General features: G+C 55.2%; 8 protein-coding genes across 8 annotated transcripts; 5 read left to right on the top strand and 3 right to left on the bottom strand.

The window, feature by feature from the left end:
• Nucleotides 1-5,098: 5,098 nt before the first annotated feature.
• On the top strand, nucleotides 5,099-7,450 carry CH63R_04739 (C6 finger domain-containing protein; the record flags this gene model as incomplete). The annotated part of the gene is made up of 5 exons (XM_018299714.1): nucleotides 5,099-5,395; nucleotides 5,456-5,483; nucleotides 5,537-6,273; nucleotides 6,332-7,134; nucleotides 7,216-7,450. 5 exons carry the CDS (start codon nucleotides 5,099-5,101, stop codon nucleotides 7,448-7,450), a joined length of 2,100 nt encoding a protein of 699 aa, XP_018160960.1.
• Nucleotides 7,451-8,449: 999 nt separating this feature from the next.
• Nucleotides 8,450-10,151, bottom strand: CH63R_04738 (Mob1/phocein family protein; the record flags this gene model as incomplete). Its single annotated transcript, XM_018299713.1, has 2 exons — nucleotides 8,450-9,835; nucleotides 9,936-10,151. 2 exons carry the CDS (start codon nucleotides 10,149-10,151, stop codon nucleotides 8,450-8,452), a joined length of 1,602 nt encoding a protein of 533 aa, XP_018160959.1.
• A 622-nt stretch (nucleotides 10,152-10,773) lies between these two features.
• Nucleotides 10,774-12,187, top strand: CH63R_04737 (CobW/HypB/UreG; the record flags this gene model as incomplete). The annotated part of the gene is made up of 4 exons (XM_018299712.1): nucleotides 10,774-11,000; nucleotides 11,074-11,196; nucleotides 11,249-11,759; nucleotides 11,810-12,187. The coding sequence occupies 4 exons, from the start codon at nucleotides 10,774-10,776 to the stop codon at nucleotides 12,185-12,187; spliced, it is 1,239 nt and encodes a 412-aa protein (XP_018160958.1).
• Nucleotides 12,188-13,043: 856 nt separating this feature from the next.
• On the bottom strand, nucleotides 13,044-13,475 carry CH63R_04736 (uncharacterized protein; the record flags this gene model as incomplete). The annotated part of the gene is made up of 1 exon (XM_018299711.1): nucleotides 13,044-13,475. One exon carries the CDS (start codon nucleotides 13,473-13,475, stop codon nucleotides 13,044-13,046), a length of 432 nt encoding a protein of 143 aa, XP_018160957.1.
• Nucleotides 13,476-13,537: 62 nt separating this feature from the next.
• On the top strand, nucleotides 13,538-17,118 carry CH63R_04735 (NOT2/NOT3/NOT5 family protein; the record flags this gene model as incomplete). The annotated part of the gene is made up of 11 exons (XM_018299710.1): nucleotides 13,538-13,698; nucleotides 13,739-14,071; nucleotides 14,212-14,675; nucleotides 14,728-15,043; nucleotides 15,096-15,299; nucleotides 15,351-15,492; nucleotides 15,546-15,587; nucleotides 15,631-15,788; nucleotides 15,875-15,978; nucleotides 16,079-16,632; nucleotides 16,801-17,118. 11 exons carry the CDS (start codon nucleotides 13,538-13,540, stop codon nucleotides 17,116-17,118), a joined length of 2,796 nt encoding a protein of 931 aa, XP_018160956.1.
• Nucleotides 17,119-20,771: 3,653 nt separating this feature from the next.
• CH63R_04734 (uncharacterized protein) lies at nucleotides 20,772-21,874 on the top strand (the record flags this gene model as incomplete). Its single annotated transcript, XM_018299709.1, has 2 exons — nucleotides 20,772-21,243; nucleotides 21,303-21,874. 2 exons carry the CDS (start codon nucleotides 20,772-20,774, stop codon nucleotides 21,872-21,874), a joined length of 1,044 nt encoding a protein of 347 aa, XP_018160955.1.
• Nucleotides 21,875-22,714: 840 nt separating this feature from the next.
• CH63R_04733 (DEAD/DEAH box helicase) lies at nucleotides 22,715-24,818 on the top strand (the record flags this gene model as incomplete). The annotated part of the gene is made up of 2 exons (XM_018299708.1): nucleotides 22,715-23,076; nucleotides 23,141-24,818. 2 exons carry the CDS (start codon nucleotides 22,715-22,717, stop codon nucleotides 24,816-24,818), a joined length of 2,040 nt encoding a protein of 679 aa, XP_018160954.1.
• A 758-nt stretch (nucleotides 24,819-25,576) lies between these two features.
• CH63R_04732 (WD repeat domain-containing protein) lies at nucleotides 25,577-26,761 on the bottom strand (the record flags this gene model as incomplete). Its single annotated transcript, XM_018299707.1, has 3 exons — nucleotides 25,577-26,215; nucleotides 26,277-26,502; nucleotides 26,589-26,761. 3 exons carry the CDS (start codon nucleotides 26,759-26,761, stop codon nucleotides 25,577-25,579), a joined length of 1,038 nt encoding a protein of 345 aa, XP_018160953.1.
• Nucleotides 26,762-26,779: the final 18 nt, after the last annotated feature.

Here is a 26,779-nt window from a genome sequence, read left to right as displayed (position 1 = left end):
TATGCAAGACAATATGTCTTGGGGAGACTGGGGTGGCTTGATGTCGGCGGCTGCGCCGATTCCACTCGAGTATCTGTACCTACCTACCTGCGAAGTAACACGGGCACATGGATGAAAGACTAAGGAAGGCCCAGCAACTGGCCCAAACTTGACCTGGCTTGCCTGGTTGAGAGCCAAGAGGAACACGCACTCATTGGATCCCTATGCGCCAAAAGCGGACCACACATCATGCGCGTAGGTAGATTGTTATGTCACGTGTGCTTCTTTGACGGACGAGTAAGTATTCGGTAGATTGGAGTCGCCGCTGTCGTGCATCGTCGGATCTTGCATGCCTGTCCGCGTTGTCTGAACACCTAGTGTCTAGCGTATACCTACCTACCTAGGTAGTGAGTGTACTTGGACTGACGCTTTCAAACACAAAAATGTGATCCGAGATTCCGAGACCGTCTACGCTCCACGCTGATTGAAGTAGAGTGCCAGGTCCGGAGGACCCCGGTAGAGTCGTGTTGTACTTATACTTGCAGTAATTGTGTAATTGGGCGGATAGAGCGAGACAGGTGCAGGATAGCGGCCTTTCCCGAACGGTAGAAATGAGGAAGGGATCATGCCGTGTCCGCCGCCTGCCTGCTTTGCAAAAGTCCCCGATGCCGAAGGCACCGTGGGGATTGAACCGTGGGAAGGTGGGCCCGGCCCGTCCAGCTTTTACTTGTATATAGGTAGTGTACAGAGTACATGTTTTATAGCTGTTCTGTAAAACTGCACGGATACAGCACAGAATTACTCCTGCTGTTTCGAGGGCTGATCGGCACGAGAGACCGCCATTGCATACATCGTAACAAGCCTCGTTCAACTTGTCATCCCTTCCCCCATAAGCCACGTGACTTTCATGCAAGCCATGCAAGCCATATTCCAAGCCCGGCCATGTGGAGTGTAAGTGTAGCAAGCAGTCTGAATTTCTATTCAAGTACGAATACCTGCGGAATACGGAGTACTCTACCAGGCAACACACGAGGTATGTAGGTGGGCAAGCACTCACAAGACAGGACACATCGTCGCATCTCTAGAAATCGGCATCCGTTCATGCACGCCCATCCCTCTCACCTTGTCGAAGAACCAGGTAAGTGTGTAGCCATTTTCTTTTCACTTTTCATGCCATTCTAGTTCCTGCCTCCTTTTGTTGACGCCCACATCCTGTTTCTTGCCTGAGAAGGCCTGACGGTACGTATCACAGAGAGCGGAGACCAACTTTGCCTCCTGCCGCTCATCCTGGCATGGGACGATGTCGCTCTGCTTGCATGTTGGGATTGATGATCAGTATCCACTTTCCTATCCACAACGGATGAATCAATTGGCCCGTACCGCTGACAAGGGCCCTCCCTGCCCTTTTCTTACCTGTCCTGAGAGGGAAGGGGAGTCTGGGACGAATGCATGCAAGCATGCATCCATCGTCGACTCCTCCCCACCTGCTTTTGGCAGAGAAACAGCAGCTCCTAAACGCCCACCAACGGTACCTGTCTGGCAGAGTCCACGTACAGATGCCGAGCGCAAAGGCAGCCACCATTTCCTGCTGCCTACTCGGCGCATTGGTTCCCTTGACCGATGGCTCAAGGCTTGGGATGGGGAACGGACACAACAAACAACGCGGTAGACAGCTCTTCTTCGCCCAGGCAGCTTCTGTCAGATGCGGACGGCACGGCACTCTGTCCCTTATCTTTCCTAGACAGCCGTGATAGCTTACCTTAGGCCTCACTCAGGGTTACTTCCCCTCGACAGTCGGCCGTAACGGCAACGGCAACGTCCCCGATCGCTCCCCTCATCTGCATCTGCAGTCAACGCCGCCGGTCCCTCGATCCCGCGGATTCCCGTCCTTCAAAGGCTCCACCCGCGTGCGACATGTCACCAAGCACAACACAGGCACAGCTTCAGGCACAAGGCACAAGGTACAAGGCACGAATTACGAAGCCCCAGAGGCAAAGCTGATGGTGGCAACAGCAGCGGCAATAGTCGTACAAATACCAGCTGGCTGGCCACAGCAGACACGGACGACCTGGGCTCATTTCTCGTCCTGTCCAAAGGACCGGCTGCCTTCTTTTAAGCATGGGCACTAGCGGCATCAGGTTCCTCGTGCCAAGAAAGTTAGATGATGATGCTAGCTCTCACTCTGTCTCTGCTCCCCCCCCTCACTCTCTCCTCTTTTTGTTCCACCCTAGCCACACCTCCCGGCCCCATGTCTGTGCTTCTGTTCCAACGACACCCCCTCTACGACCCTCGATGGCACCAGCAGGACCAGATTTGGGGTCTTGAGCTCCCCAGGACCTGGAAGAGGGTGTGAACTGAGGCGTGGTCTAAAGTGGGCGAGGGGCGTTGGCTTCATTAGTGTTTACCTACTTACCCCCTCCGCCTCCACCAAGTCCGTGGCTCCACGCCCCAGCAGCGTGGGAACACGGAAAGCCGTCCACGAGTGACTGGCTGGCCGCTCCTTCCAAGCTCAAGCTCACGCCCAGTCTGCACTCTCTTGCTCCTCTTATTCTGAGTCCTATACGGTTGTACTGGACAGTACGAATTCACTCCGAGTGGCGGTTGATGGGCTCATGGGAGCTTCCTTTCATCAATCTCCTCAGTCTTAGACAGGACCAGTTCCACATTGTTTAAGAGTGACCTCCCGATCGAAGCTAACGGGCCTAGATTTGTGACTGGGCGCCAGGGTTGGGACAAGTTCCGCACTAGAGTTGCGTGGAAGAACGCGCCTACGCGCTGCCAACTGCCAGACGACTGCTGGCGCCGTGCTACGCACTCACACTACTAACACAAATTTTGCGCCGACGGACTTGGGAACGTGGGTTTCACTGTATGGGCCTGGCGGCCATGTATACACAAGTTGGGTTGTACAGCTAACTAACTACCTCTAAATCCATGCCAACGCCAGTGCGACTCTCCTCTATACATCGTATGCCCTAGCTGTCACGGCTTTTCTATCGCTGGATCCTGGGTCAGGACATCAGATGATTCATATCAACAATAGGAACCTTCCTCATTTCCAGCTAGCCCGGCGTTGATCAAACTTTTAGCAAGCGGCTGTTGACAGGGCGTTGAGTGTCGACTTTTCTTCCAACCCCAGCAAGCCCGTTCTCAGATTCGCCCCCCCACAACCACCACCGCCGCCGCCAGCCCGGGCGCTTGCTTTGGCTCGTTACATCACCTTGACCTGAAGACCCATGTCTCTACCAGGGCTTATCTGTGCCTCGTTTTCGTTCAGCAGAATTTCTACGTCCAACTTCTGCCCTAGAGTCACACACACATTTGCGCCCGTGGAGAGACGGTGGCTTTGATTTGAGGGGTGAGTCGAACCTGTCTACAGTCGTCACTGACCTGGCGATCCATACTCCTTCTTTCCATGCTAAGACCTTGGGCAGACGGCCAGACCAAATCAAGCACGCGCCGGTTATTCAAGCCGTTTAGCCTTGGAACAGCCAGCCGTTGCCACGTTTGTCCATTGGCACGGGTAGTGAAGGAAGGGTATCTCCGTCCATATCACGCCTGAGATCGCTCTCATTGCAAGTGTCTACCACGCCTCCGCCGCTCCATTCCTCACGCGCCATCCCGGAACCTTAATCAACCTAGGGCCGTCGTTCCAAGCCGCTTTCCCGAGGCTAAGGAACTGCCAGCAGAACGGTGTTTGAGCTCGCGAGGGCGACCGCGCCAAAAAACCAAAAGACAAAACAACACTTCTTCACCCCGCGCCAGCAGGCTGTCCACCACTTTCCAGGATTATCGATATAGTACCAGCCTACTCTTCAGGTCATTGTCACTGCTTAGTCGCTTCGAGATACCGCACTGTCCTGCACGCACCACATCTTCACTATCGAGGGACGAACGAGATCCCTTCAGGAGACCACATTCCGCGTACCCTCCTGTAACGCGGGCATTAAACCCACATTCTCGGGCAGTTTCGTCTCAATCCTGGAATCACCTACCCAGCTTCGAGCATCCGAGTCTGACCCTGTCTCTCGATCTTTACCCCTTGTCGGACCCAAGTGAGTGGAACCACGGCACATCGGCGCACACCAACCTGTTATTTTCCGGTCACGACCGAAGGAAAGTTGACACTGGCTCGTGCTTGGGACTCGATTCCCATACCAGTTGGTGCTCCGATTAATACCCCTTGGCTTCGGCTTAACCCTGGCCAACCACACCTGGCCATCTTCTCCTTGCCAGCCTTCAAGGGCATTCGATTTCAACCGGGATTGTCCTGAGCAAAAAGGCTAGACACCATCACCTCATCATCATCTCCCTACAAGTCTCGACCTCCCTTCTTAGCGTAGCACCTGTCAGGAGCCCCCGTCGTAACGCCAATCCCGCCAGCAGATCACCAAAGCGTGGGCTGCGATACCCGCCCTCCAGTTAACCCAGTTACATTTTGGGCGTCCAGGAGCCCCACTACGGTCATCACCACTCGCCGTGCAGACTGCGGAAGGGACAGTTGTGGCTCTGGGTGACCTAGACCCTCTTCAGGGTGGCACAGCTCACTCACTCCTGGTTCTCCAAAATAAGGACCGGTTGACCTCCCTTTCACTGTGGTTCATAACTCCAAGGACGGACCCCTCTTCAACCTATGCCGAGCTAGCAGCTGCTCCCCCCTCCCACGTCCAATCCTCCGCAATTCTACCAAGCTGGCTGGAGTCGTTGTTTTGAAGAAATAGTATCCATGCCCCGGACCAAAAGCAGCCAGCTCAACAGCAGAAGCTCTCGATCTGGTTGGCCTGATCGGCGTGTGACTGCCCCCCCTTCCTCGGACCGACCTTCTTTCCACAATCCTCGGCGTCTTCGACTCCTGGGAGTCATTCTTTAACGACACTCTGGCTCACTCGACGGCCGTCCTTCCCAGGCAAAGCACGGCTTGACTCTGATCACACCCCACTACACCTCGCCCCGCCTTCGCGAGAAGCGACCCACGAAGTTCAAGGGATACAGTCTTTTTTGCCCCCAGAGCATGTCAGCTCTTTAGGACATCCCGACACGCGTTCCACAATACCTCATCTTCTTGGCCCCCTTGTCTTCTACATAGAAACCGCAACACTGTTAGCTCCCGATCACGAAAATGGGCGACTACTATCATCACTTCCTCACCTCCATGACGGGGGTGGCTGTCAGCCAAAGCACAAGCCCAAAGGACACTCATCCTCCTCAGTTCCCCGGATCCCAGATGCCAATGATGGGTGGTGCCATGCCTGGACCCTACCCTAATTTGGGATACTTCACTGGCTTCCCCGACCCAGTCGGACTCGCTGCTCCCAAATCCTCGAGGAATCGAAGGAAGTCGGCACCGGGTCTGGATCACGTCAAGCACCGCCGCACAAGGTCCGGATGCTACATGTGCAGAAGCCGGAGAGTCAAGGTGGGTTTTTTTATTTAAGAAGCCATAAGCGAGGTCTTTTCCTTCTAATTGCCGAGATAGTGCGATGAAACTCGACCGGTCTGCGACAGTATGTGAACCAGAACTTGCCTTGGGAGGACATCTAAGCTAATTCGATTGTAGGATGTCGGAAGGGAAGTCGCGAATGCATCTACCCGGAGGCTCCGGTAACCAGGGGATCGGCTGCACAGTCTACGACATCAAAAGACGGATCGTCAACTCAGGAGACCAGCCCAGATTCCTCTAACGACGCAGAAGACAGAGACGAAGAACCCGAGCCTGCCGGGTTAGACACCATCCCGGACGAGGATGAAGGGGACGAGGCGTCCTATCAGAAGCAATTTCCCCGGACAAGCAGAAGCAGCACAACCTCATCGGCCACTCTACAGCGCATAGGGGGCACACGCCATGACTCTGAGACGCCGTCGCATGAAGGGACCAAAAGCTCATCACCCTCCGCGTCGACGAGTAGTCAAGCAACGACCGCATATGCGATGCCAGATCTTGCGATTCTGTCGCTGAGTGGCCACGCCGACTGGTCACATCTGCCTGCCGACTTGCGCCAGCACCTGGAGTACTTTTGCGAAAACGTCACACACTACCACTACTGTATGTTGACAGATGCCCACGAATTCTTTCGTGTCATTCTTCCAAATTTTGCTCTACAAAACGAGGCTTTGCTTCACGCGATCGCCGGATTTGCTGCATATCAACGTACACTGCAAGATCCCAATGGCAAAATAGAGGAATTTTTGAAGTACTACAACAAGAGCGTCATACTTTTGCTCAGCTCGCTAAAGAGAAAAGAGAAGCATAATGTCGCCATGCTTCTGACAGTGCTACAGCTTGCCACGATCGAGGTATGGACAGGACAATCTCGATCGCCTTGGGCATGCTTCTTGCTAATTGGGATGATAGGAGTATTTGGGTGACTGGATCAATCTTATGGGACACCAAAAGGCCGCATTCGAGATGTTGACGCATCTCTTCACTCCGGAGACGGCTGCTCAGAGTGCCCTCGGAAGAATGATCGTGTCCTGGTACGGGCGCTTCGACATTTTCATTGCTCTGATGGGTGGATTCCCTACAATGCTATCCCCCGAATGGTTCACAGCCTTTGTCGAACACTGCGACCAGCAAGCCATCTTGGACGAGGCAGATAGCCTACATTGGAAGTTGGAAGCAGAGTCAGGTCGTCTAAGAGTCATCTCAAGAGAGATGTCGACTCTATTTGCGCGAGGCAGCAGGGGCCAGATCTCGTCCGAGGACTTCGCAACCGAACACGAACGAATCCAGAACTTGCTCCAGGGCTGGAGAGATGGCTGGGACCATGCGCTCACCGACCCGTCTTACCTCGTCACGGATCTCGGCCACACGCGATCCCTGAGTGACGATGACATCGTGGACCCCTATGCCCCCGGAGTCCTGTATGACTTCCCCATCTTCTCCACGACATTGCTCACCAGCGAATTCAACTCCACTATGATGATGCACAAATGCCAGTCATCGACGACACAGCGAGAACAGCTATACGGCGAGCTGCGAGGTCACGCGTACGCCATCTGTCAAATCTTTGAGGCCGTGGAAAAGTGGCCGTCGAGTCCAAAGGGCAGTTTGATTCTCATACAGGCCTGCATCGCCCTTTCAGCACTGTTCCTGCCGCAGGATGCTAAACATCACACCTGGATCAGGAGAAAATTTGCATTGTTAGAGACTATGGGGTAAGTGCCCCCCCACCCGGAGCAGTCCGGCGTTTGTGCAATCCGTGCCGCGCGTAACAGAGACTGACTTGCTCATCCAAGATACATCCATCCGATTACGCTCCGTACCAAGATGGCCGAGATGTTTCATGAGCCTTCCTGTGTGCGGTGGTGGCTGCCCAATGACGAGGGCTACAGTCGGATACTGCAGAACGTTCGGACCTTCGCCGATGAGCGCAACGCCAACGCCGTTTCCGCACAAGCGGAAAACCTCCGTGAGGTTCGTCACATCTTTGCCAAGATGCAAATGGCGGAGGAGGATGCAAATCGAGCCTGAATAGGGTACGGAAAGTTGGCTCCGTTGGTCTGTTGCCATTAGCGTGGAGGAGAGGATGAAGCCCTTGGAATAGGCTGACGAAGAGAACGCTGACGCAGGCGTTCTCGGCAAAACGGATGGGGAGCAGAAAAGAAGAACATGTGAAGAATGGGGCGAGCAACAAAGGCGCCGACAGCAGAAACACGTTATATACACGCTTGGATATACATCAAACCAGCCTTCTCCGGAGCGACGACCTCTGCGGTGTGGTGTCAACACATGAAGGAAGCGCCGATGTATCGAGTCTCGTCAACGAGGAACGAAGCGGGCGGTGAACGGTACCCCGGAGCCCGACCAGTTCCCTCTGCTGCAACTCTCATAGCAGCATAGGTACCACCCTGACCTTCCCCTTTTCTTTTCAAACCTAACATTACCACGTCTCACGGGGCGGGCCACCCAATTTGGTGTTGGTTGGTCCTTTTTTCCATCTTTCTCGCTCTCAACCCCTGGAGGAGACCAGCATTATGCGGTCCCACGCCCCCTTTCTCTCTTCTGCTCTTCTGGGACATCTCGATAACTTCACGGACACCGACTGGAGTTCCTCCCGCTACACATAGACAGACGTTGTCATCATCATCTTCTCCCTTCATATTGATATACTGTTCCTGTGACGCGCCAAAAAGAAGACAAAAAGAAAAACCACATCACGAGCATCGGGAGTGCAAGAGAGAGAGAAGAAGAAAAAAAGAACAATAATACATTCATGGATCTCATCTCATTACAAGTAACAGAAGAAAATACCGAAGTGCTCCATGAGAACTTCGTGGCCGTGTCGAGCAGCTCCCTCGAGTTGACAACAATAGTACAAGTGTCGTCCCTGTTGGCCCTAGGACAGACCAGAGATAGACGAAGATGGTGACTGTTTGCGTGAACCCCCCACCCCCTTTTGCCGAAAAAAAGGAAGAGAAAAAAATAATAACCACATCTATACTTCCAAACTCATCAGGATTAGCAAGGTCATTAAGCTTCTTCCCCCAATAATGCCTCCTTCTTGTCTTCCCCTTCTTTAGAAACTGCCTTGAGCTCACTGTCGCCCTTGTCGAATTCTTCAGGTTTGCTGTTATCTTCTGTGGCGTCTGTGGTCGTCGACTTGGCCGGTTTGGCCGAATCCTGGGTGATATCATGAACGCTGCTGACCTCTCCAATCTCGGTAGATTCTTCCTCGCCGTTGGCAGTGTCATTGGCGGAACTGTTGTCTGAGTTCTCAGTTTCGCCATCGGCTTCTTTCGCCTTGGACTGCGGCTGAGATTCAGTCGACCCAGAGGACTCCTCGACCTCGTCTGCTACTGACGCGCTGCTCGGTTCATCATCCGTTGGCTTGACATAGTCTGTCGCATCATAAGACTCTGTTTCAGATCTCTCGGACTCAACGACTTGAGGTTCTGGCACCACAGGCTCTTCTTCTTCCGTGGGTGATGCATCGTCCATAACCTCCTTCTCGACAATGACGGGCACGTCCGCCGCCTCGAGCTCCTCCTCGACCGTGTCGGGGGCTGATATGCGCATCTCCCGCAGCTTGCTTGTCACGTCAACCTCCTCCTCTTCAGCCTCTACGACAGTCGTCACGGCACTGCCGACAGACGGGCTCGCTCTAACGTGGCGTCTCGTGGCAGTGCGACCCACGGGTTGGAAATTGTCGTCCAAGTCCTGAACGCCGCCTTCACCGCGGCTCGGAGGCTTGGCGATCGAAATTGGCAGCTGCTTCTTATCGCCGCCGTTGGCGTCAGGCACGGCCGTCGCGGTCTCTAGACCCTCAGCCTCGGGCGGTAGTTTGTAGTTCTCGGCGGGGAGGAGGTCGTACATGTCACAGACGGTCTTGAAAAAGACGTAGAGCCCGGTCTGTCCCTCGATTGTCCAGAAGACGGCGCGATGCTGGAACCAGGCATGGGCAAAGATGCGGTGCAGGCGGCGGAAGACGTTGACGAGGTTCTTGACGGCTACACCCTTATTGTGGACATCAGAGAGAACGACAAAGCGCGAGGGAAAGATCTTAGGGTCCGTGACGATATTGGCGGCCCAGTCGAGCGTATGGCAGCAATAGTCGATGGCGCAGCAACTCTTGGGCTGCTCGTGGACGGCGCAGAGGAACTGCCATTCGGAAGCGCGCATCTCGGGACACGTCGCGGCGCTGCAGGGCGGTGAGTCGAAGAGGAAACCGACGATGAGGGTGTTGCACTGGGATATAAGGAACCGGCACAGTTCATACAGCCAGAGAGTGCGGTCGATGCCCGGCGGAGGGGCCGCAAGTTGAATGGCTGTCGCTCGGGTTATCGGGGTGCTGTTGCTGTTGGTGTGGTAGTAATGTAGGGCGGCCAAGTGCTCTTGGAGCTGGAAAGCCGAGTCGAGCTGTACGGTAGGTATAAGGTCAGCGTGGAGGCCGCGCGCGGAAATAAATGAGGGAAGGAGGTAGCTGGATCGTAGTGGTTTCGCAGTGCCGTGTACGCACCTCGTTAAGGGGGACAAGCGGTGGACCGGCAGCCATGTCGGCGGCCTTGGTGCCCGGGTGTATGCGACGCCTCGAGTTTGCTTCGATGAGTGACTGCTCCATGGGCGAGGCCTGACGGTTCGACTGCGCGCCCATCGAGGGGGATTTGGGGCCGATTTGGATTTCGGCGGGCGGCGGTGGGCTGGGCAGCCGGGGCGAGCTCGGCGCCATTGACATTGTAAATGGGCGGGCAAGAGAGCACTTTGGGATGAATGAAGGTGTGGGATACGTATGCAGCGTTCGGTGAGTGTCTTTTTTCGGTTGTCGACCTCCTCGCCTTCAAAGGTCGCGGTCAGAGGTGCAGGTTACGTGGTGTCTATCGTCGTCGTTGGGCCAGGTGCCAAAAAGTCGAGGCGGGCGGCTAAGTCGAGCTCCAAGTCACCCACATCGAACACTTTGGGGGTCAGAGCTTCTCTCCTTCGGGACGCTGGTACCCTCCAGCCCAATGACTCTCGGCTTAGTCAGAAACAGTTCCCCGGAGCAAGAATCGTTTTCTCCCAATGCCCGGCCAAAGTGACCGAAAATAGAGCGGGGCGACGTGGAAAACCTGGTTCATATAGGTACGTACCGGACCTGCTTGCAACAACCTCATTCACTGGCAGGGAAACTTCCCTCACTCTATCCGTACAAAACACTCAAACGGCATGTTCTACTACATACTGATTGGTCCGTGAAGCATATTCTCGGTACATCACAAGCCACCTTCAAGAGAAAGAAAGGACCCTTCTGTGGACCCAAATATTTTATCTTTTTACAGACCTGGTCTAAGCTTGGCCACAGGGTTCCCCTCCAACCCGCCATGGATTCTGACGATGACGCCCCGCCTGATCTGGTAAAGGTGCATACCCTGGAGGAAGAAGGAGAGGAAGACGGGCGTCCCAGGGACAATGGGGGCAAGGTTCCCATTACCATTGTGACGGGCTATCTTGGTGCTGGGAAGACGACTCTACTCAACTACATTTTGACGGCTCGGCATGGAAAGAAGATTGCTGTCATCATGAACGGTATGTTGTCGCACGACCAGAGGTTAAGTTGATAATCGAGCTAATACCAGTTTGCAGAGTTTGGCGACTGTAAGCATGCTTAGTCCGTGTAAAAGATTTTGGAGTTGCTTACATGTCCTAGCACTCGACATTGAAAAGTCTCTCACCGTGAATAAGGGTGACAGTCAAGTGGAGGAGTGGCTGGAAGTTGGCAATGGTTGCATTTGCTGCTCTGTCAAGTAAGCAACCATGCATCGGGTCAATCACAATACTAACGTTAGAATTTGTCAGGGACTCTGGCGTCAATGCCATCGAATCCCTTATGGCAAAGAAGGGCGCATTCGACTTTATCCTGCTGGAAACCACAGGCTTGGCTGATCCTGGGAACCTCGCCCCTTTGTTCTGGGTTGACGACGGCCTGGGAAGCACCATCTACTTGGACGGTATTGTGACCCTCGTAGACGCGAAGAACATCCTTCGCAGTCTCGACGATCCCGCCGGCAAAGTTGAAATCGACGAGCATCACAATGACGACGACCATGGGCACGGCCCGCTTATGACGACCGCGCACGTCCAGATCTCGCACGCCGATGTCGTTGTCGTCAACAAGGCGGACCTTGTATCCGATGAAGAGCTGAAGCAAGTCATTGCGAGGGTAGAGTCCATCAATGGTCTCGCCTTGATCCACGTCACTAAGCAGGGCGAGGTACCCAATCTTGAGGGCTTCCTGCTGAATCTGCATGCATACGACAAGGTTCCAGAGCTTGATGCTAGGCCAAAGGGTCACAATCACCCAGACCCCGTGAGTAAACATCGTCGGGTGTGATTGAAGGACTGTCGCTAATCCCAAAGACCATTTCCACCGTCTCGGTGCCGGTGCCAATGCTGAGGCGTTCGCAGCTTGAAGTCGTCGACGAATGGATGCGTGCGGTTCTTTGGGACCATCGAGTGCCTGGAGATGAGACGGCGGTAGTGGAGGTCCATCGGTCAAAGGGTCGGATAGTGTTCGAAGACGGCCACACAATGTTTGCCCAGGGCGTCCGGGAGACGTTCGAGATAACGGCTTCGTCGCAAAACACACGTGAGGCGGCGGGAGCCCAGGACGGTAAAATTGTACTCATTGGAAGATATCTAAAGGGCCTCGACTTTGAGAAGAGTCTGATAGACCTTCTTGACTTGAGAGCAAAGGGAAACGATGATCTACACGAAGCAGACAAGTCAAATGAGTAGAACACGATGCGATTTGCAACCTTCACTTGGCAGGTAGTTGGTGATGTTTCCTTGTCTGGCGCAGTCAGTCTTGAAGGCACTTTGTTACTGGTAAGAAGCAGCTTGTATACGGACTTCGAGCGAAGACGCTTGAGATTAAGAGCCCAAGTAGGAGAAGATGGACCATCCAAATGGGTGGACCAAGTAGCCTCACCTGGGTGGACTGAAGATTTGGTGGAAGACCTGACTAGAAGATGCTCAGAGTGGTTTGGATGCTCCTCGTCATCCATGCCGCGTAGAGACAGCCTGCCTTATCAGCTCCAGGGCCAGAGCGAGACCTTGGGACAAGAAGCGTTGCTCACATACATCATCAACACCCGGTCATTGCGGAAGCTGTCATCCCATGTATCGGGAACGGCGTGATGTCAAAAAAAGGCCCCAGGAACACCTACCGCAGTAGCGCGGGTTTACACTGATGCAGGGGTATTTTGGAGGGGCTCAAGACGCACAGGCCATCGGATCCATCTTTGACCGGTGCTCCGCGTTAGTGTTGGCTGGGCTTCGACCTTCCATACACTGTACACCAACAATCCCCAGCAGTGAGCTTCAATTGTGTGCAAGCTTCGAGCCACAACGACCCCTTCGAGCGAACCCGACCCATCGTCGAGACGAATTGAACCCCGAATCCCCTATCCTGCCCGCCGACGAGCTACACGACGCGACTCTTTTGCTGCGACCACGTACCGCGAAGAACCTTCATCATGAACCGACCAGGTAGGCATGACCCTCTGTCGTCTCTTTTCAGCCTTGGGGTACCCCGCCGTTTGCTTGTCTGTCAAGGCCATCTGGATCCTGTCGCGACTTTCAAAGCTGGTCGCTACGACTCTATGCCGTTGAGAAACACCGTTGGAATACTGCGACGATGCATGCGACCAGCCACGCCGTCATCGATGCCACCAGCAGATCCCTCGCCGTCCTCAGAGCCTCGAGTCTCGACATTCAGCGCCGGCCTTGCCTGACATAGATATGGGGTTTTTGATGGAAAAACATGGCCTTCCTTTGACATACGCTTCTTGGATGCAATTCTCTCGGACACCATTTCTCCCAGAAAGCCGCTCTTCGAGGTTCCTAAGCTGACAATGGGCGCAACAAGTAGGAGTGGCCCCTCAATCGCTGCGTGGTATACCAGCAGGCTTTGGTGGCCAACAGCAGCAACAGCAGCAGCAACAGCAGCAGCAGCAGCAACCACAACAACCTGGGAGGACAGTGTCAAACAGATTACCAAATGGCAAGATAGGTAGGGCCACATAGTCTTTGTCCATGTGCTATGAGGCTACATGCGACCCATAAGAAGCAATACGTTAACTCGCCATGTCTGGAATCACAGGCAGTAATGGATCTGGCTGGGCCTTTGGAGGAGGAGTGCCCATGGGAGGTGCTGGTCTGCAAAATCAAGGTCGTCAACTTGGAGGAAACGTGAGCTTTGCACAGAGCTTAAGCGGGTCGCAACCGGCAACACCGCTGGACCTTTCGTACGTTCTTTCCTCTCCTCTCCTCCTTCCTCTGCAACAGATGGACAATCACTTCACCTCCCCTGCCCCTACCCTGTGTTTACCTCCGCGATGACCTCCCCCTTCTCCTTCTACTTCCCCTTTCCACAACGGCTACACTTGTCACAAGCCGACCCTCATACCCCATACTCATCTCATACCTCACACCTCACACCTCATACCGAGTCGCCCTGTTCTTCTTGCCCTTGCAAAGTCGTCATCTCTTGTTACCTCCCACAACAATGAGAAAAAAGCATCGGCTGGTTAGAAAGAGAGCCACAGCAAAGGAGAAGATGGGTTCACCTGCTTCCCCTGCTGAATTGCCTAAAAAGGGCTACGCTGAGGTTCTCAAGAAGTATATTTCCCGTCTGGGATCTTTTCTCCTCTCTTTTCATTATCACTTTCACAAATCCCACTTTCCTGCCTCTGTGGCGCAGTTCAGGACTGGATATCTCGTATCATGCTGGCGGTGGTGGATGCTAACTTTTGAAGTAGCGAATTTCCGTCTCTCTCCAACAACGCCCATATGAACACGAGCGGTCAATCGAACATGTGGTCATCAACAGCATCGCGGAACCTGGGCGGCGGTGGCGGCCCTGTACCGCGCAACCAGCAGTCGACACCACTTTCGGCACAGAGCACTCAGGATGAGTTGTTTCCCCCTACGTCGGCTCGCCAAGGCGCCTTCCGCTTCGGTGGCCAGAGCAGTGGAGGCCCAGCCCCTCAGGCGCAATCCAACCCGGTAGATGACTTCCCGCCTCTGAACAGGAATGCGAACGGTGAGATTGGTGGCGAGCGTGGCGCCAACCTGATGCCTTCTCTGGGCTTTGGCAACCAAGCGAGCCCCTCCCCCGCAGCGATACCTCCCCGAAGTGCAGGCGCAGGTAATGGTCTGCTTAACGCGCTATCCGCGAATAGTAGACCAGATGGCCGCTCCCCGTCAATTGTCAGCGTACAGGGTACGTCTGTTGTCACCGTGCTATACCCTGGCCCTCACTGACGTGTTCCAAGACCTACCAAGAACACAAGACGGATCTACCGAGAAGAGCGGTCTTCTCCGCGAAGAAACAACCGGTGACAGCTCAGCTCAAGCCGCCGAGAGCCGAAACCCCCTAGGAGCTATCGGTAATGACTCGGTCACCGGCAAGGCCAAGGATGAGAACGATGCCCAGTCACCCGAGGTCCAGGATCCGCTGGCAGGAATGGCGCCCATCGACAAGTTCGGCATGAAGGGCCTGCGTGTTCTCATGAACAACTACCCCAGCTACGGAGCGCTCATGCAGGGGATGGATCCCAACGAGTTTGGTCTGAACGTCAACTCGTCAGAGTAAGGAGGGAAATCGATGCTCGTGAGACGGGCCATCTGCTAATTGTTTCAGTCTCATCTCGACGCAGATTTACTCCCTCTTCGACGACACGCCGCCTCGTCCTGCGATCCCCAGCGTTCGTCTGCCAGAGTGCTACAAAGTGACCAACGTCCAGCCCATCGACACAAAGATCCCGTCGTTCAACGAGGAGACCCTCTTTTGGATCTTTTACAGCTGCACGCAGGACATCAAGCAGCACTTGGCTGCCATCGAGCTGTGTGTATTATATTTTCGACTTGACCCCGAGGTTCGCTGACAGTGTTGCAGACACAACAGAAACTGGCGGTGGCACAAGAAGTTGCAAGTCTGGCTGACAAAGGATGAGCTTATGATGCCCACCAACATTGCCCCTCACCTCGAGCGCGGCTACTACATCGTCTGGGACACCACCAACTGGCGGAAGGAGCGGGTAAGTATCAATGATTCTTGCAGCGACTTGCTGGTCACTGACCCTGGATGCAGAGAGAGCTCACGCTCCACTACGGTGATCTCGCGGCGAATCTGGTACAACCAACCGCATAGGTCCATCCTGGTTACGGTTTGCTAGCTTTCTCGGTGGGTTGACGAGGCTTGGAATGGTCTAATACCTGAGCACTGGGCATTTCACCCGACAGGCGTTGGGTTCATGTTGATACGGCAACGTTTTACAGGCTTCCGGATTGAAGCTGGGCTAGGCGGATGGCAAAAGCTGCCTAACACTGCTTTGTGTGTATGAGTCACTGATCAATGGGAATTACCCACGGCCGTCAAATGAAGGGAAATAAAACATGACGATGCCCATGTTTCCAAAGCACCGCTGTCTCATGCTCTGCTCCCTTTGGCAACATGTGTGATTCTACCTGCCAACGAAATGCTGTGGTGATGCTTGGAAGTTGTGGTTACAGCGGCCGGGGAAGTAAGTGGGTCGTCATTGACAGCTCCGTGCGCCCCTTCCTTCGCGGAGAACTCCGATGTCGCGCCACATAAGCTCCCAAACCCCTGCTCCCCCATTGAAGGCGCTGATGAACTCATCAACTCCATTCGAGCTGCTGACGGACTCCACGTATCTGTTCCGACCACATCCCTTCTCCCCCGCGTAGCAGCCACACGCTCCTCCACTTCCCCAAACCACGATCACAATTTCTCCAAGGCGTGTACCAACCCAATTGCCGCGACCGAGAGAATCCCTACCTACTCGCCCCTAACGAACGCACGCAACCTCAACAAGAGAGTGCCGATCAGACCGGATCCGACGCAACCCTCAACCACTGAAATACACGCACACGCACACGTCGCAAGCATGGCCAACGAGCAGATCTCACTCCCATACCTGGTGGTGATCTTGCTGGTGACGGCGTTCGTTATTCGGTTCCTCTTCTTCTCCCCCGCCCCGCCGCCGGCGCCGCGGCAGAGTGCTCAGTCGGTGCTGCGCATACGTGAGGCGGCGGTTGAGAGGATACAACAGATGTTCCCGCAGGTGGACCGGCGGACCATTCTCTGGGACCTGCAGAGGAACGGGGGCAATATTCAAGGAACGTCGGAGAGGATCCTTGCAGGCAGGATGGAGACGGTGAGTCTAATCCATCTATCTACGCCCTGAATCGGGGGGTGGGGGGTGGTTTGCTATGACAGACGAAGGCACGATGCGTGACGGCACCCTCTGAGGCTGTTCATCACAAGATTCTTCTTTCTTTCTTTGCAAAGCGCAGGCTTGCTGATGATAACGTTGCACCCACAGCCTCCCATCACGTTTCAGCCCCCTTCCCCGCCGGGAGCCAACAACGCGTCAGCGAGCTCCTCGGCACCGGCCAAGGCACCTGAAAAGCCGACGCAGCCAGACCTGATTACGAGGTACAAGCTGCAGGGCAAGATCGCAGCGCAGCAGCGGCAGCAGGCCGAGGCAGACGCCGCGGCGGAGAGAGAGAAGGCTAGCAGGGGATGGAGCTCGAACCGGGACGAAAGGCAGTCGCTTCTGCAGAAGAGGAGGGACGAGATGATTCTTGCGGCTAGGCGGAAGATGGAGGCCAAGATTGCTGCGGAGAAGGCCTCGAGCTGAGGAGAAGAAGTAGGAAGGCAGTCTTTGAAAGTCGCGAGGGAGAGTGTTTTGCAAGCGTTGTTTTCCCGGTGGAAGGGCAGCGACGGGTTTTGAGCATTTGGGATCTGTACACACGCAGCGGGAGCCTACGGCTTCGGTGGAGATTATTCGGGGAGGGTAGGGGCAGTAATTGAACAAACGAAGGTGCTAGGTATGAATGGCAGGATTCCCAAGAAGAACTGTGGCTTGTGATACACAAGTAACGGCTGTTTAGTGTGATGTGCCAGTTGATTTTGGGAGCGACGGCATCTGGGGATTACGAAGACGATCAAGGGAAGGGGGTGGCAAGCACGTGCATCGTGGCTGATGAAGCACGAGACATCTCTTTGGAGGTGGGTTTGTTATCTGAGTCTTATCTCGATTGTCGCAGAGGTTGGCGGCTCTGGCATTCTGGTGGATGACACGTTCTCTTGCCAATCCGGCTGCTCTCATGGCCTCACCGATCTATTTCTTCATGGTTGCGATGCCGCTGAGACTGAGAGAGTAACCTTGGAAGTTTTCCCCCACAAATGCCGGCTGGCATCACGGCCAGTGCCACGGGCAACATGTGCTCAGCTTGATGGAGGCCCTGGATGAGGTCGAATGAGTGCGTGCCTGGCCGGTAATTTGTCTCGCATGACCTGGGCAACAAACATGGCGATCTTGTCTCGGGGGAAGGGAGAAAGCCTCATTGCACTCGTTGTCGATGGCACCGGGCTGCTACGTATGCCGTGCGGAACCATCCTGGTCACCTCGCACACTCGACCCGTGGGAGTTATGCGTGAGCGGCCCTGCTCGCCGCTTAGTTGGAGGATTAGCCCTGATAAGGCGCCCTTCTTGCGTACGGCGGGAAAACGGCCATCCAGTTCGGCTTGATTTTCCTGGCGCTGGCCTTCCACATATGACTTTGCAACTGGAGCATGCTGTGTCTTTGAGCCCACGACCATATGAGGCGACAGGGCCACTCTAGTTTCACCCGCCGAGAGTCAAGGCGATGGTGGGGGGGCCAGATCGACTCGAGCCAGTGTCTTCGCCTTCAACCCTAGGGCCTAGATTGACACCGAACACGTGGGGGTTCGCTTGGTTTTCTGTGCAAGGTGTGTGCTAAGCGAAGCGTCTCTTGCGGAAACGATGCTGTGTGTTTACGCCGGCTTGCCTCCAAAGACTTATGCGATGCGAGAAGTGGCATAATGGGGGGTGGGGGGGTTCCGTTGGTTGTTCGGATCCGGCGACATTAAAGGAGGGCAAAAGAACGAGAGACATTGCGTCGCACGGCGTTCAGTGTTCAGCGTCGAGTTCAAAGAAATCCATGCCAGAGGTGGACGTTACCAGGGTCTGGGCCGGGCTGCAGGTACCCCGTTGTCTTCATCTTCTGTAGTTTACGTTCATCTTCCCGATGCGGTGGACCAGGCAAGGAAGATCCGATGCCCGAACAATATGTCACCATGGGTTACCTTCTCCTCCCATTCCCGGCGTGCTAGTGCGCATCGGTCGACGGTCTTGATTATCTAAAAGGTCCCTTAGATCCTATGGTTGTCCATATCTGATTAAGAAACAAGACCCTGCATCCGCCGCATGTCACAAAACAGTCCGAGGTTCCCTGGCCGGGAAGGCGGGAGGCAGGGGGGGATGGCAACGGCATCCATTGGCACAAGGCCAGAGCCAGCGACGGCACGCAGAAGCAAGCGTCAGAACCAACCAGTTCGTCTTGTAAATATGTAGCGAAAGCATAGCACAAGAAGGAAGAGATCGAGGGGGGGTCGTCCGGCTTGAGGCATCTTGCTCCTGGATGGTTCGTGCGGGATGAGGGGAATCTGGTAGGCGGAGGAGGGTGTGAGGGGCGAGGCGGCGACGTGGGCTCGCGGCTTGATCTCACTCGCTGCGTTTCTAGCGCCGCTCGTGGTACATAGTGTACAACAGAATCCTATGCACCCGAGATTCGTCACTGCAGGCCGTCGATTTGCTGCTGATCCAACCGTGCCCATCTGTACCGGACGTACCTATGTGGCCTCAACAAACGAACTGGGCGCCCCCGTGGCGGCAGTGAATGTTCTATGAGGTCTCGCAACCAGACAAACCGAGGGTGCTGTTAGCTGTGATGAGAAGCACAATGCGAATCGTCTATGGCTTCAATGGCAGCAGAAGACAGATATACAGGACGCTGCAACACTGAATGGTTAGCGTCCCGTTTATGCGCATGCCCGTGGAAGTTTTCTCTATCAGAGACCGCCTTTCTTCTCCCCTCCACCCTCTCTCATGCAAATGCAATGGCGCCATGGGCTATGTGATTGCTGCTCTCTCTCTCTCTCTCTCTCTCCCTGTGTGTGTGTGTGTTTGCGTGTGGGTGGGTGGGTTGGTGGCATGGGCAGCATGATAGGGGCCAGTTTAGAAGCCGATAAGCCCCGCTCCGACCCAACATTTCTTGTCTTTCACATGCTTTCGAGAACGTCCGTCCCTCAATGTCTCCATCTCCGTTCCGTCTCTCACCCAGAAAAGCAGGGCGAACAGTAAGGAAAAAAAGGCTCGTGGGCATGGGCGTGGGCGTTGGCATGGACATGGACCAGATAGGGGGCGTGCGGTGCGAGCTCCCCCGAGACTGTTTGCGCCTTTTGGTATGTGCCACGCAGCAACCTGCATTCGACGCAGTAACAAACGTGACAAAGAAGCCTCGAGGGCTCGGGTAGGTTTTGGCTCACTGCTACCCGTGCTTCGAGAGGTATTATCTTGCAAACATGAGGTAAACTTTCCTCGTCCCTCTGACGGGACGCTTTCTGTCCTGTTGCATCAGACAAGAAACAAACCCGATTACCACCGATGGGATAAGCCAGACCGTAGAGGGCCCCGTTGACCGGATGCTCTGTCCAGCAGACACAAATACCCAAAAAGAAGCCGTTCACAGAATCCAAACCCACTGGGGCCTGACCAAGACCGTTCTGCCTATCTTCTCTCTCTCATCCACACACCAACCACTTCCTAACCTTGCACACACTCCAGCTCCACCTCCACTTCTTTCGGTTCTTAGTACCTACTGGCCGTCTTACACATCCATTACCTTGCTTCACTTCCCGACTCTTTTCTTCTTCCTCTTCCCCCTCATCCCATTCCCCTCCCATTTCTCTTCCTCCTTTTCAAGTCTCTCTGTCTCAGCTTTACCTTCTTCAACACACTCATAGAGCAAGCTGACTTGACTTCGCCCTGTCCACCATTTCTGCTTTCCCAATCTCTTAACGTGTTGTCGTCTCCTCCGGTTCGGCACCCCGAATTACAGGAAATTCATACCACTTTTGCCTCGGAGAAACTACCCTTGGCGCAAGCGCATCCAAACGTGGCAATCGCCAACTAAGATTGTATACGAATCTCCTCAAACTCGGCCGTCGCCTACATTCCCCCCAAGTCGCAAATCACGGACACGGGGCTAGAATTGGCGCTGTCGAACCGTAGCATTCCTGCTCCGGTGATAACGTTTTGCGTCACAAGCCCGACGTCTTACCGGAAAACCAGCGAGTGAGAACAGACCGCCACACCCATCTCGCCAAATTCCCTAGCAAACTTGGATTGTTGTGGTCTCCCTACCCGAATAGCCACTACCGCGGACGGACCTACTTTGCGCCTCTCTGGGACAATTTAAAAACACGATGCCCCCCTTCCGACCCTGGGGTCCCATTTTCGAGGAAATCACCTTGCCACAGAATAGAATGTCATCGACTGTCTTCTCGATGCTGCCTACGTCTCTCCAGTCCCGGCTCCCGCCGCTGCGCTCCATCCGCAAGAGCGCCAGCATGCAGACCCTCACCTCGAGTAGGCAGTCCCACGCCCGTTCACTGTCGGGGCTCGACAGCGTGCATCCCAACATCACCCAGGCTCGCATCATCTCAGAGAGTACCGAGGAGCACATGAGCCTGGTGGCAACCGAGCACCATCAGTCGTCGCGTATGTACGAGATGCGGTCTGCCGCCGACCGGCACGAAGAGGAGCGGCGACAGGCCGAACATTACCATCATCAACAACATCAACTACAATTACAACAACAGCAGCAGCAGCAACAGCAGCAACAGCAGCATGGCACAAGCCAGTGTTCAAACGTAGATTGGCGGTTTGCTCAACAAGGTAACACTCTACTCGCCCATGCTTGAATCTTCCTCACGGCTAACATGACCATTCCATAGGCCTTGCTTTGATTGCTGTTGCTCAAGATGAGCTGAGACATCCCTCGCGGCGACCAGCGGTAGACTTTGAACGGAAAGCATTCCTAGACGGCGTCGAGTACATTCTTAAGGCGCTCCCGAGCGACCTGAACGAACACGAGCTCCACCGACTGCGCACGTCGACGCCGTCCAACTTCATCCCTCCAGCCAACTCTGGCGGCCGGGCGTACTCGCCGTCACGAGGCGCGAATCACGGGCGATCAATCCTCCATCGGGGCGTGCAGACAGCCGTCGTCAACATCTTCGTCCTCATTCACCTGGCGTTACCGTACTTCATTCTTCTGCTGCGACTTGCAGCCCGCACCGAAAGGGAGTACCGGATCTCGGAAAACCTGGTGGGCGCGGGTATGGGCCTCGCCAACGCCATCGGCAGCAAGGGCATGCGCATAACTGGCGCCCTATGCAATGTCGGCGACGGCAGGGTCGGGCAAGCCCTCACGGAAGCCATCGCCTGGACGGTCGAGGGCTTCACGGGCGGACTGTCTGATGGTGTTGGAGAGGGCTTGTCGATTGTGGCACCCAAACGACAATAAGACGAACTTGAACGAGTATGATGACATTTAACGGTAGAAAGAAACATCCTCTTTTTCTTTTGGATCATGGGTTTAGACATTTTCGGAGTACATAAGGTCTTATTTCCTAATATCATATTTGGGTATAAGGGGTGCTGGGAGAGGATTGAAAGCATGCCGGATTTGGGAAAGATTTAGACCATCCGCGGAACAAATGGAAATTTCTTACGACCTGCATCTTTGTTAGTGTCGGCTTTTGCTGGGGCAAGTCAAGCAGGATGGGCTGCTCTTCTCTGGCCCAGAAGTATCCTTCCCACCTAAGGCTTGATGTGAGATGTGTTTGAATCTGCAATGATGGAAACCAACCTCTCACGGTCCTCCAATCTGCCGCATGAGCAAGCAACATGAACTTTGCCGTACGTGAGTGAAGCCAATCATTCCGCCTCTTGTCTGAGTCCGGTTTATAGGAGTGTGGCGACCGGCGGGGCTACCTCTGGGTTCCTTGGGTCGGTAGGACGGGTAGGCACTCTATGCACCGTGCTCCGCACAGTAGCATGTTTAACGTCACGTCTGCCAGTGGGTCTGTGGCAGGCTCCATTAAAAAGTGTTTAAGTGGACCAAATGAGCCGATAAGACCTGGAAAAAATTGTTATCTGCTCGCCTCCTGTCCACCTAGAGCTCTCGCGGTTTCGACGGCGGAAAAAAAGTTCCCACGAACCTCGCCATCCCATCCATCCCCCTTCCATACCCGTCACTCACTCCCCCCCCTTTCCATCCCCTCTACCTCAATCAAAAGAATTGTATTGTATCGTCGGCCTTCCTTTCTCTCTTCAGTTGGTACTGCCTTTAATCACACACGGGATGTTTCGCCAATCTTTAAGAAGATGCGCTCGCATCGGCGGCGCAAGCTTCGCAACCTCAACCCTCCGAGCAACGAGACCCGTTGCCCTCAAGTCAATCGCGCAGTCTTCGCAAAGCGCACTCCGCATCCCTGTCAGCATCAATGCATTCAGACTCTACTCTAGCGACGCAGCCGCAGCCGCAGTTGCTGAACCGGCTGTCGAGACAAAGAAGCCCTCCGGCTTGACGACAAAGTTCGAGGATCTGAACAAGCTGGGCGTGCACCAGAACCTGGTCGACACCATCACTAGAGGCATGAAGTACGAGAACATGACCAGTGTCCAGAGCATGACGATCGAGCCCGCTCTCAAGGGCATGGATCTGTAAGTTACACGCTATGTACAGCGCATCATTTTGTGCTTCGTACAGCCACTGACAGCCTCTTAGTGTCGCACAGGCGAAAACTGGTACCGGAAAGACACTGGCGTTCCTCGTCCCCGTCTTGCAAAGGATGCTCGAGGCGGATCCTTCGCTCGCCACCCGCAGGGCACGATTTTCAGCCGACGCTGGCGACATCCGTGGAATCATCATCTCTCCTACCCGCGAGCTCGCTGAGCAGATCGCCATCGAAGCCCAAAAGTTGTGCGGCAACACCGGCCTGGTCGTTCAGCGCGCTGTCGGTGGAACCAGGAAAGACGAAATGCTCGCGCGAACGCGGAGAGAAGGATGTCATCTCCTTGTCGGTACGCCTGGACGTCTCAACGATCTTCTCTCGGACGTTCACAGCGGTATTGCAGCCCCGAACCTGGCCGCAATTGTCCTCGATGAGGCCGACCGTATGCTTGACGTCGGTTTCGAAAAGGAGCTCCGGCAGATTGTCGGCCATCTTCCCGACCCAACTGTTACCCCACGCCAGACGTTACTCTTCTCCGCCACCATTCCCAAGAACGTCATTTCGCTGGCCCGCGAATGGGTCCGCCCCGACAACTTTGACTTCATTCAGACCATTTCCGACGACGATGTCCTCACCCACGAAAAGGTGGCACAATACGCAGTCAACTGCAGGGGCTGGGGCAACGTGATGCCGACTCTCTACGAGCTGATGGAAAATGAGCTCGAGAAGCGGAAGAACAACCCGGACATGATGCCCTTCAAGGCCCTTGTATTCCTCCCAACATCCGCCTGGGTTGACGTCGTTGGCGACGTTGACGAGAGAATGGTGTACAGTCGTAACCAAGTTCCGAGCTGGAGGATCCACTCGAAGCTCTCGCAAGCGGCACGCACCAGAGCAGCCGAGAAGTTCCGCGGAGCCAAGTCCGCTATCTTATTCTCCACTGATGTCACTGCCAGAGGCCTCGACTTTCCCAACGTCACCCACGTCATCCAGATCGGCACCCCTTCGGAACGTGAGCAATACATCCACAGGCTCGGCCGCACAGGTCGCGCAGAGAAGGATGGTGAGGGATGGATCATCATTCCTCAATCTGAGCTGGACCTGGCCCGCAGAGAGTTGAGGGGCCTTCCCATCAAGCCCGTCACGTCCCTGGAAGCCGCTCAGTTCGACTTCAGCAGCGGGGCTCAGCCGTCAGAGCTGACGGCAAAGGTCACAGAAATCTCCTCCCAGCTGAGTGAGGACACTCTACAAGCTGCTTACCTGTCGCTTTTCGGACAGAGCAAGGATTTGGCCCAGCCGAAGGCCGACGAGCTCTATGAGTGGTTCGTCCATGCCATGAAGATGGATAACACGCCCGCCATAAGTGCCGCCATGGCCGAGAAGCGCGGTCTGCGCAGGATCCGTGGCATAAACATCAGCGGCTATGGATCGAGAAATTCCAGGGACAACGACGGCGATCGCGGATCTCGGGGCGGCTTCTCTGACCGCGGTGGTTACTCCAGCCGCCGGGAGTCCCAGGACCCCTTTTCGAAGATGGAGTCCACGGGCTTCGACCGCAGTCAGCGCGGTGGTTTTAACCGCGGCGGACGTTCCGACCGCGGGTCCGATCGTGGAGGACGCTCCGACCGTGGGTTCGACCGTGGGGGACGCTCCGACCGTGGGTTTGACCGTGGAGGACGTTCCGATCGCGGACGTGGTGGTTTTGAAAGAGGTGAGAGAGCATCTTTCTAAGTGTCGGGCACGAGCGAGAGTGAGTGTAGAGAGAGGGGAAATGGTTCCAACGAGATCGGAGAGGTCTGCATCTGCCACGTCTTGACGGCCTGGACACGGAAGCAGACATGGAATACCCAACCACCCCCCTTTTTGTATTATATCATGTGTTGACGGAGCACGGCTTTCGTTCGACGATATGGACTCATGTGTTTTTATGTACTACCACCACCACGGCCATCGGGATGGGTTGAAAACTTAGAAACCCCTTCACCGTATATCACTGGCAAAGGGAGAAAAAAGGAAGCACGGGTTTAGCGATGTAAATAATTCAAGGGACAATTAAGTCTCCCAATCCTCTCTTCAGAAACACAACTGGTTCCCAGCATTATTCGTGTGAGGAGGTCGATGTGGTCAAGGCTCATAAGACTACGGAGTTTGCGCGATGTCGCTGCCATACACTAACAACCATTGCATAAATGCTTCTTTTCTAACTCTACATCCGAGTAAATTCCCCTTCGAACATAGAATGTCAAGGCCTGTTCCTATCAACGCCAGCCAGTGCCGTCGGAGCACATGCAAAAAGTCGATCCCTTTGTTTCAAATCGGCCATGCACGCTGCCTCTTGAAATCCTCAACGCCCCAGCAAGGAAGCCAAATAGAAAGAGTAAAAGAGCTCAACACCTCCTCCCTCCTTGAAGAGGAGCATCTTGAGCGCCACCAAAACAGAAACCAACCCAACCCAGACCAACCTAAATCAAACGTTCGCCCTTCTCCTGCTACCGGCCAGCCAAGAGCGCATTCGCGTCCCAGAGAAGAACCCTTTCGTCCCAGCCGACCGTTGCAACCCAACCCCCGACACCGAACAGACACCAATCCACACCGACGACGAACTCGGTATGTCTGTTCATGATGCCGACTTGCGCGCCGACCTGCGCGCCACCCGGCGGTCCCGTGGGCGGCGCGTTCGACCGGTCGTCCCACAACCTGACCGTCATATCATAGCTCGCCGTCAGCAGCAGGTCGCTCGCGTGCGGGCTCCATGCCAGCCTGCGCACAGCGTACTCGTGCCCCTGCATGACGGCCAGGGGCCCGGCCGTCGGGTTCCGTATGTCAAAGGTGCGCACAGCGCGGTCGACTCCGCCCGTCGCGATTACGGTGTCGCGGTACTTGTTCCAGTCGTGGGTGAGAACCTCGGCGGGCGCGGCGGAGGGGAAGGACGGGCCGGCGGCGTGGACGGGGATCATGGACGTCAGATGGTAGCGCGAGGAGACGGGCGTGCGAAGGTCGAAGATGCGGATCTGGGAATCGGACGAGACGGCCGAGATGACGTGCGGGTTCGAGGGCTGAAAGGAAGCCGAGTAGGTGCAGTTCCCGACGGGGAGAGTGCGGAGGGAGTGTTCGCGGGTCGGGGACCACTACGACGGAGGGTTAGCATGCCAATTTGCGGGGGTGGTGCGGTGTGTGGGTGGGCGTTACCACTTTGATCGTGCCGTCCCACGAACTTGAGACGAAGGTATCCTTTGTTATTGGGCTCCAGTTGACTGAAAAGGTCTCGCGCTTGTGCTCGTGGAAGTTCATGACGGGGAAGTCTTTGACGCCCAGGTCGAAGAGCTTGATGGAGCCGTCGCCGCACGCGACGACAAGTTGGTTCTCGTTGATCTCGGACCAGGCCAGGTCGTACTGCGAGTCGTTCGTGTCGAATCTGTTGGCCAGGCGGGCGGCGTTCAGCATCTTGCCCGTACCCAGGATAGAAGCAGAGAGAGGGGGGGGGGGTGAGGATAAACTCACGTCGTCTCGACCTCGACGCCCCGCGCCGTCAAGGCGAGGCAGAAGACGCGGCCATTGCCAACGATGCCAAAGTTGGCCGAAGATGCGACGGCGATGCGTGAATCGTAGTAGGGCGAGTACTTAACGGCGTACGGGTTGTAGCCCTGCGTGCGGAACTCGAGCATCGGGGCCATTGCGGGAGGGTCTGACGG

Source organism: Colletotrichum higginsianum, chromosome 3, assembly GCF_001672515.1.
Source record: "Colletotrichum higginsianum IMI 349063 chromosome 3, whole genome shotgun sequence".
Lineage (NCBI taxonomy): Eukaryota > Fungi > Ascomycota > Sordariomycetes > Glomerellales > Glomerellaceae > Colletotrichum > Colletotrichum higginsianum.
The sequence above is the reverse complement of the archived record's forward strand: the minus strand, read 5'-3'. Positions and strand labels throughout refer to the sequence as shown.